The following is an 8,610-nucleotide window of genomic DNA, read 5'->3' as shown; positions in this document are numbered from 1 at the left end:
GACTTGACCGTGGCAACCTTTTACATACATTTGGCGTTTGACACGACCACTTGCCACGGGTATTGACTCAGACTTGCTAGACCGTGACACCAAGATTCATCCAAGAACACGAAGATACAAGACTTTGCCACGGCCACTTGCCACGGGCTGACCAGAACTTGCTAGACCGTGGCAAACCCCTTCTTTACCCACCAAGGCCGGGTCAGCACCCGGTTTGTTCAGGGTTGACCCGGTTCGTCCAAGGCATCTATATATAGTTTTTAGACCTAATTTGGAGAGAACTTTTTATCCATTTCTAGTCTCTTTTCCCTTTTTGTGAAAGACCACTTATTACACTTTGCTTTTGAGCTTAATATCGATTTAAAGACTCTTTTTCATCTTGTTCTATCATTTCTTATCATCAAATCACACTTCTAATCATGATTAACAACACATCTTGCAAAGGATCTAGTGTGTTGATCATGATTAGTGAGTAATCTCATATTAAGGTCTTAGATATGTAGATTAGGGTGCTTAAATGGTAGATTAGTGAGCTTAGGGGTTAGATCATGCATATTCCATTCTCTACAACCTGTTCTCTATGCTAGATCCATACAAATCATATTTGGTCTAGATTCTGGGCATTTCATGCACCAAAAGTGTTTGATGAAATGTCTGAACCAAGGTTGTTAGAGGTTTAAGTGTTATTCGTCATGGGAATGATTGTCTATATGCTTAAATGACAGATTAAACTGATTCTTAATGCTTGTTAACTCATGTTTCACTGATGATGATTGGGTTAGAAACTGTTTTAGCATAGGAGTTAATACCTTCATGAGAGGATTAACTTAACTAAAGATGTTTATGTTGAATGGTTTGCTTGATCATGTGATTCATTAGCTCATTAGTTTATCACTGAAGGCACCCTAATCCACTATCATGTCTAAGACCTTTCTCATCATCATACATACATCACTACAAGAAATATGTACATTCATAGCATACGAATAACGCTATGAAAGTACTTTCATAGCGTTTTCATAAACGCTGTATCTGCCGGAGCTATAATAGGGTACACCCCTTAATATAGCGTTTATGGAAAGTGTTATTATATTCATATATATAATAGCATTGTTATGATGTTATTATAAATGATACGGTAGCACAAATTAGACGCTGTATTATTAAATGTTGTAGCTTTATTTTTGTGTTATTGACACCTTTATAGTAGCGTGGTTTTATAGCTACATTCTAGTTTACTATAAGAGAAATTCATTGCTGTTGTTAGTTGAGTCGTAGCATTATATTTTAGCTCCAACATCATATACTGTAGCTATTTTTTCACGCTGTATTGTTTAGTGTTGGAGCTGTTCTTACGTGCTATTGAATTTGGCGATGTAGGTTTTTTTAAACCAAATACGATATATCCAAAACCTCAAGAAATGCACTTACTAAATATCAAAACCTGGTAAACAAAAATTGAAATGCATCTGCTTTTCCATATAGAAGAACTGAGTACTGGTTAATGTTTCAGAACCATACAAGCATTTCCAACAAAGAAAACCATAAACACATATCAGGTTATGTCTTCAACGAAACCATCCTTAAGTTCAGAGAAGATAAAAACTAAAGTATCAGATGACTACTGCATTTAGACGAGTACCACTTTATCCTCTGGCCAAGCAATAGCTGTTCCTATTGCATCTTCCATGCACTCGATCTCAGACGAAGGCCTCCATACGCAAGCATCTTTAACTTTGACAACATCAATCCACACCTTAACTGCATTTGGACCCAAGGGAACAAAATGTACTGTTTGAAGTGGATTGTTTGTGGACCAACGTCCTTCAGCAATCACTCGCTTCTTTCCAGTAATAGCCATCACCAAGCACTTCTTATTTTCATTCCCCGTTTCCATTTGGTTGGATTCCTGTAGCGAAGACATTTTGAATATATAGCTATACACGAAATCAACAAATCCAAACAAACAAAACAAATGAAAGTTTAGTAAGGAAACCTACCTGAGTTATAGGAGTAGAACTTTCTGACATTGCTTTCATTAATTCTTTTATTGGAGCTGGTGGAGTTGATTCAGAGTTAGCAATAGGAGAACTCGTTTCAGGACTTGCCTCAAAGATTACTCTATTAGCAGGCCAGGCGACAAAGGTGTTGACTGAATTCTCCAAATCTAAGAACTCAGTCGTTGGCCTCCAGAGGAAGGTATTTGGGCATAAAACCACATCGACGAATACCTTCACTGCATTAGGTCTGAGAGGTAGTCCGTTGACTAATGCTTTTGGCTCTCGAGAATGCCAACGACCCTCTGCAACAACTTCCTCGTTAGTTCTAGCCCAGTCAAGCAGCTTGCAGAAGTTCCGAGAGCTAGTATTAGGACTCTGTGAAGCAGTAAACAAATGAAACCATTGTCAAGCATTGCACAGTTTTACTTTTACTATAAACTCAACTATAATATTCCGTACTGAAAGAATATTTACCAGAGGCGTAATGTCTTCTGGTTCACATCCGCTGCTAAAGGGAACCACAAAACTTTGAGGCCATGCAATCATCTCTCCAACTGCTTGCTCCATATTAAAGACGTTGCGAGCAGGTCTCCAAAGATAAGCTTCTGGCTTAATCGCTGTTTCCACCAAAACTTTGTACGAGTTTGGGCCTAAGGGTATACTGTTGACAAATTCCTCAGGCTCTTCAGACAAAATACGTCCTTCACCAACTTTTTCATCCGTTCCAGCCCAGTCGAATAACAGACACTTCATTTGTAATTTCATGTTGACACTCTGCAAACGTTAATGGTGAATTGTAAAAACAGATGTAAACATATGATATATATTTTAAATGCTAAATAAGACAAAACAAGAGTTTACTCTTGGCGCAGAATTCTCTCCGACTTCAGCTTCTTGTTTCTGAAAAATGTAATTTGAAATAACAACCTAAGTTAATATAATAACAATGTAAAATTCAGAGTTACTATCACCAGACATGAAATACTCGCTTACCTGGTTCTGTATTTTTGACAGTGCTTCCTCTAAATCATGGACCTGCTGAATCAATCTTAGTTGGTCTCGTTTCATATCATCCATAAACTTGGTTTTCATCTGGAAGCATGCTAACTTGGTTTGACTCATCCCTCTACCCATCGCTCTCAAACGGTCGGGATTATCAGGCCCAAGTAGCTGAGAATGGAGATCTTCTTTGGGATTTGTGGACGTCGAAGAGGGAGAAACCGTTTCAACAAGTTCAGCTGCCTTTTTCTGTACACACACTTTCGACATCAGCCAAGATACGCCAGTATTCATCAACTTTTAAAAATAAACCAACTAGTTATTGTTAATTACTTACGATCTTCTCGGCTGCATTTGTATTGACTGCAGTGCCATCCTTCTTTGTTCGAGACTTAACCCATACCTGTAGTCTAGTTACTTCAGACGGTTCAGAGCTCTCTTTTTCTGAAAATAGGTGGCAATGTTAGTTATTTGCATATAGTTGCATCAGTATTACACATACGGAATATTACCATCTCTTCAGCCAGTCTGACCATCCCCTTTCGACTGCAAGTATGAGGAATCTGGTTTCGCCTTCTTTCTTTATATGTGTCACTTAGTTCCTGAAAACGAAAATTCAGTTATCTGTATATGGAAGTAAAGTGAGGGCTACGTGATTACCTCAAATGCTGCACTAGTTTTAGCCTTCACAAATTTGCGCCATTCTGTCGGTGGAATATTCTTTGGGCGAAGCTTCAATCTTTCTGCGTTATTCTTACAACTCTTGATCTGGCTGACTAGCCTCGACTTTGAGGCCCTCCATATACAACCCATTTGCTTGATGACAGCCATCTTGTGATACTCCTAATCTAATTCGAACCTTGCCTACAATAAATTCCAAATCAAACAATAAAAAACAAGTCCATAATACTTACCTTATTCTAAATTAAAATGGGTCTACCTGTACAGATTTCCATAGAACTGTTCTACGTTCTTCACCAATCTTCCTCCAATCTTCAATAATGACAGGGACGTGTTCACGCACCAAGGGCCCAAGGTAAGATGACAGCTTAACCGATCCTGATCCATACGGTTCTCCCATGCTATTGAATTCAACCTTTATGCGACTGTTAGGATCTCTTGCGATGTCTTTCATCCTTGTTGGACCTCTAGATCGTTTAGGCTTGTTTGGAGCTGTAGTCCCTTCTGATTCAGGCGCCGGCGTTTCATCATTCATGAATGCATGTTCATTGAATGCATCCTCATCAACATTCGGTAATCCATCATTTAGATCTGGTTCCTGAGAGCCACTCTATGTTCTGGACTCTGCGTCTCATCATTAATCTGCGTCTGCACAGCCTCGTTCATGACTTCATCAGGTTGATCATTTCCGGCTGCATTGTCTTCTCCTCCATCATGCATACTTTCCGGATATACTGTCCCAATAAATTCTGGCTCCTCAGATAAATTCTTCCTTTTTCTATTCTTTCCCTTTGGTCGACCCATACTTTATCACCTGAAACACTCAATACAACCCATCAGTGAAAAATTCAGACCACCATATTCCATATAGTCAAGCATAGACACTAAACCGAAAGCAACGACTCTAACTACGCAATAGGTAATACGTATATGTCCTAAACGTATATTCCTTCACAATCAACCCTTGCAGGTTGGTCTTCAGCGTCAACATCTTCTACGTTCATGTCAACACTCAATGGTAATGGCCCAGCATCTGCCTCATCACTGTCTGCCTCAGTGTATCTCCTTGAAGGGCCTCTCATAACCACATACCAATTTGAAGACTCGTCCTCTCTGGAATAGAATATTTGCTTAGCTTGAGATGCCAGAATGAATGGATCCCTTGCGAAAGAGACTTGACTTTGGTTCAAGTTGACCAACGTAAAACCTTCGTCCACCTTCACACCCTTGCCTCTGACCACCCATTGACATCGGAATAGAGGTATGTAGAATACGTTGTAGTCTAATAAGATAATGTCCACCACTCTGCCATAATAAGAAACCAAATCCACGATTTGGGAAGTGTCTCTTGCACTGGCTCGACACATTGCAGTTGCTTCATAATATACTCCACTGTTTTGCGTTTGTCTCTGAACTGATGTTGTGTGAAACCGCAGACCATTAAAAACGTAACCAGTGTATGATCTAGCCATTTTACGTGGACCATATGAAATCCACTTAAGTGTGTCATCATGTTCCGTAGAGTCAAGTGGTATCTGACAAAAAGTAATGTAGTAAGTAAATCAACAATACGTTTAAAATGTACCTTGTATTAATACGGAACTGAAACAGCTTACTTACACTTTTTTTAAGCCACTCTGAAAATTTTTTAGTGTGAGTACTCCATAGGAAAGTAGCATCTTGTCTACACCGTGGGTTTGTGTCTTGCAGGTATTGCAGATGCATGCTTACAAAGTGACATTAGACAACAATGAAATATATTAGTATCAAGACTGAATTCTGAATATGAATGCAGCATAATAAAGAAATTAGAGCTTACTCTACATAAGGATCTACCAGTGCGGTATTCTGAATGACAGCTAGGTGTGCTGTTTTCTTTTCCACTTCAGAAAGTGTGATAGACCTCCCAGCAGAAATAGGTCGCCCTTCGAGTATAGAAGTGCTTTCGTATTCAGTATTTCGTTCTTGTCTACCTTCGACACTTGTGGTCTTCCTCAAGAAATCTCTGCAGAACTGCATACATTCCTCTGCTAGATATGATTCAGCAATACATCATTCCGGTCTTGCAGGATTCCTGACGTAGTCTTTCAACAGTTTCATGTGTCTGGTAGGAATTAAGAAGACAAGAATAACGATAATGGAAGATGAAATATGCGGCAAGAAAACTTATCAAAAAACTTGTATAGACAACTTACCTCTCGAAAGGATACATCCATCGAAAGTGCACAGGTCCACCTAATTTAGCTTCCCTCCCAAGATGTATACACAAGTGAACCATTATATCAAAGAAACTAGGTGGGAAAAATCTCTCAAACATACAAATAGTCTCAACGACTTCGTTTTCCATTCCTGATATTTTCTCCCTATCAACAACACATTGACATAGATTGTTGAAGAATGCACATAATCGTGTAATGGCTATTCTAGGCCCTTTCGGTAAAAGACCTCTAAGTGCAACTGGTAAAAGTTGTTACATGAGCACATGGTAATCGTGTGACTTCAATCCCATTGTCTTAGACTCTTCTAATGATACGCACCTGGATATATTGGAGCAATAACCATCCGGTTCTTTGAACTCATGTAGACGCTTGCAGAATAGTCTCTTCTCTTCTTTTGACAAAGTCCACGGTGCTGCAGGTAAGTAAGTTCGTTTGCCTCTGGCTTTAGGATACAACTCTTTCCTAATACCAAGGACTTGTAGATCTTTACGAGCATTAAGACCGTCTTTTGAATTTCCACAATGCAGCAAGGTGGAAATGATGCTCGCTGCAACATTTCTTTCTACGTGCATAACGTCTAAGTTATGTCTGACCGGGAGTTCATATGGATTGCATTTAGACATGTTAACTGAAAGTCTTTAAATTATGTATAGTGTATTTAACAAATATAAATGAAGTTGTAAAATGATAACATACCTCCCAGTAAGGAAGATTGAAAAAGATAGATCGTTTCTTCCATCTAGATAATTCTTCTTCATCTACTTCCTCTTCCTCCTCTGATTCAGATTCTTCGTCTTCACTATCAGCTAATGACTCTGCAGGAATAACCCTTTTTCTTTTCCTTCCAGCTTGTCTAACATTTCCAAACTCGTTTTTGTAATTCTTCAGCAACACAGATATGTTATGACCCATTAGAATCCTACCCTTCCTTCCATATTCAACTTTTCCATCGAACCATGCCTTCTTCCCATGGTAACTATGCGTGGGTGATAATCCCTTTCTATGACACATGTAAACATGCTTCCTGCTATTAGGTAACCATAAACTATCAGTATGCTTTCCACATAATGGACATCCCATCTTACCTTTTACTCTGAAGGCAGCCAGATTTCCATATGCAGGTAAGTCACTAATAGTCCACAATAGCATTGCCTTCATTGTGAATGTGGTTTTACTGAATGCATCATACGTTTGCTCTCCAATGTCCCACAATCGTTGGAGGTCATCGATCAGTGGCTCCAAGTACACATCTATACTGTTGCCAGGTTGATACGGTCCAGGAATCAACAAGGAAAGCATGATATTCTCCTTCTTCATACACAAGTCTGGAGCCATATTATAATTCACCAACAATACAGGCCAACAAGAATACCTTGTATTTTTCATGCTGAATGGATTGAAACCGTTGGTAGATAGACCTAGCCGAATGTTCCTTGATTCTGCGGCAAACAACGGGTACTTGGAATTCATCTGGTCCCATGTTACGGAGTCTACGGGATGACACAGCTTTCCATCATTACTTTTGTTAGTAAAATGCCACCGTAGCTCCTTAGCAGTTTGCTCTGACCTAAACATCCTCTTCAGCCTCGGAATGATGAGAAAGTACCTCAAAACTTTCTGAGGGACACCTTTTTTAAGTTCACCGGTTTGGAAGTTAGTCTTCCATCTTGATGTCTTGCACTTGGGACAGTTGTCTAACTTCTTCAACCCCTTTCTGAAAAGACAACAATCATTAACACAGGCATGGATCTTCTCGTACCCCATATGGAAAGACTTGAGGAACTTCTTCACGTCATACAACGAGGTGTGAAGCACATTATCCTCCGGCAACATACTCGGCAGTGTCTCTAACAGCTCGTTGAAGCTCTTGTCCGACCACCCATTCTGAGTCTTCAGCCTAAACAACGATACAATTGCTGATAGCTTGCTATGGCTGGCACAACTTGGATACAATGGCGTTTCGGCATCAGCAAGTTTAGCTAGAAACTCGTCTTCTCTCTTGTCTAAACCTTCAGCAACATCGCATAAGTCCGTCTTGTTAGCTAACTCTTCATCCAAGTATTCGACAGCTTGATACAACCCTACAATCTCCTCGTTCCACTCTCTTATCACTTTCCTTGCTTCGTCAGACCCACAGTTTACTTCCCCATGATGATACCAATCAGTCCTTAGCTTGTACGTCTCATCCATTCCTCTTGTGACCAAGTGATCCACTACATCATTTTTAGAATGACGGTCTACGTTTCGACAATCAGTGCACAGGCACAAAATTCCTAGCACCAATCTCATATGCAGGATCCGCTCTTCAACATATGCATGTCGATGAATATAAAAAGTCAAAACTATACAGGTAAACTATATAGAAGCACATCTACCCTGAACACATGTTTATTAAGTGATACATGCATAGGTGAACCCATGCCTTGTCCACCATTGTATACTCCAACCTTAATAACAATTGTTAGCTAAACGACTCAACCCTAAACAAACACCCTAAAAGTACTCCGGAAGAGAAAGTAGAGTTCAATATAAACGAGTTTCGTATCAATTCTGTGTAAACCCTAAACCGATTAACGAGTTACATTTACCTTGATTATCGATGAAATCAGACACGATTGAGCTTTGTTCGCCTATGTATTTGATGTCTTCTCGCTGTCTTTTAGTTTCTCTTCAGCTTCGAAACCTCAAGAGGGAAGAAATGAGAATGAAAG

The 8,610-nt window shown here is 39.6% G+C and overlaps 1 protein-coding gene across 1 annotated transcript; it reads right to left on the bottom strand.

Annotated features, from left to right (window-relative positions):
• Nucleotides 1-5,732: 5,732 nt before the first annotated feature.
• On the bottom strand, nucleotides 5,733-8,089 carry LOC112085202. The gene is made up of 4 exons (XM_024154310.1): nucleotides 6,596-8,089; nucleotides 6,218-6,446; nucleotides 5,876-6,137; nucleotides 5,733-5,784 (listed from the first exon to the last, which is right to left on the bottom strand). Exons 1-4 carry the CDS (start codon nucleotides 8,087-8,089, stop codon nucleotides 5,733-5,735), a joined length of 2,037 nt encoding a protein of 678 aa, XP_024010078.1.
• Nucleotides 8,090-8,610: the final 521 nt, after the last annotated feature.

The sequence above is a fragment of the Eutrema salsugineum genome, unplaced genomic scaffold (assembly GCF_000478725.1).
Source record: "Eutrema salsugineum unplaced genomic scaffold, Eutsalg1_0 scaffold_9, whole genome shotgun sequence".
Taxonomy (NCBI): domain Eukaryota; kingdom Viridiplantae; phylum Streptophyta; class Magnoliopsida; order Brassicales; family Brassicaceae; genus Eutrema; species Eutrema salsugineum.
Note: the sequence above shows the minus strand (reverse complement) of the source record. Positions and strands in the feature narration are given on the sequence as shown.

Excerpts from the sequence above, each read along its gene's own strand:
- LOC112085202 (XM_024154310.1), bottom strand. The coding sequence starts at position 8,089 with ATGGATGAGACGTACAAGCTAAGGACTGATTGGTATCATCATGGGGAA. Across the intron at positions 6,447-6,595 it reads TCAATCTTCCTTACTGGGAG|CGAGCATCATTTCCACCTTG; the intron begins GTATGTTATCAT and ends GAAATGTTGCAG. Across the intron at positions 6,138-6,217 it reads TATTGCTCCAATATATCCAG|TTGCACTTAGAGGTCTTTTA; the intron begins GTGCGTATCATT and ends AACTTTTACCAG.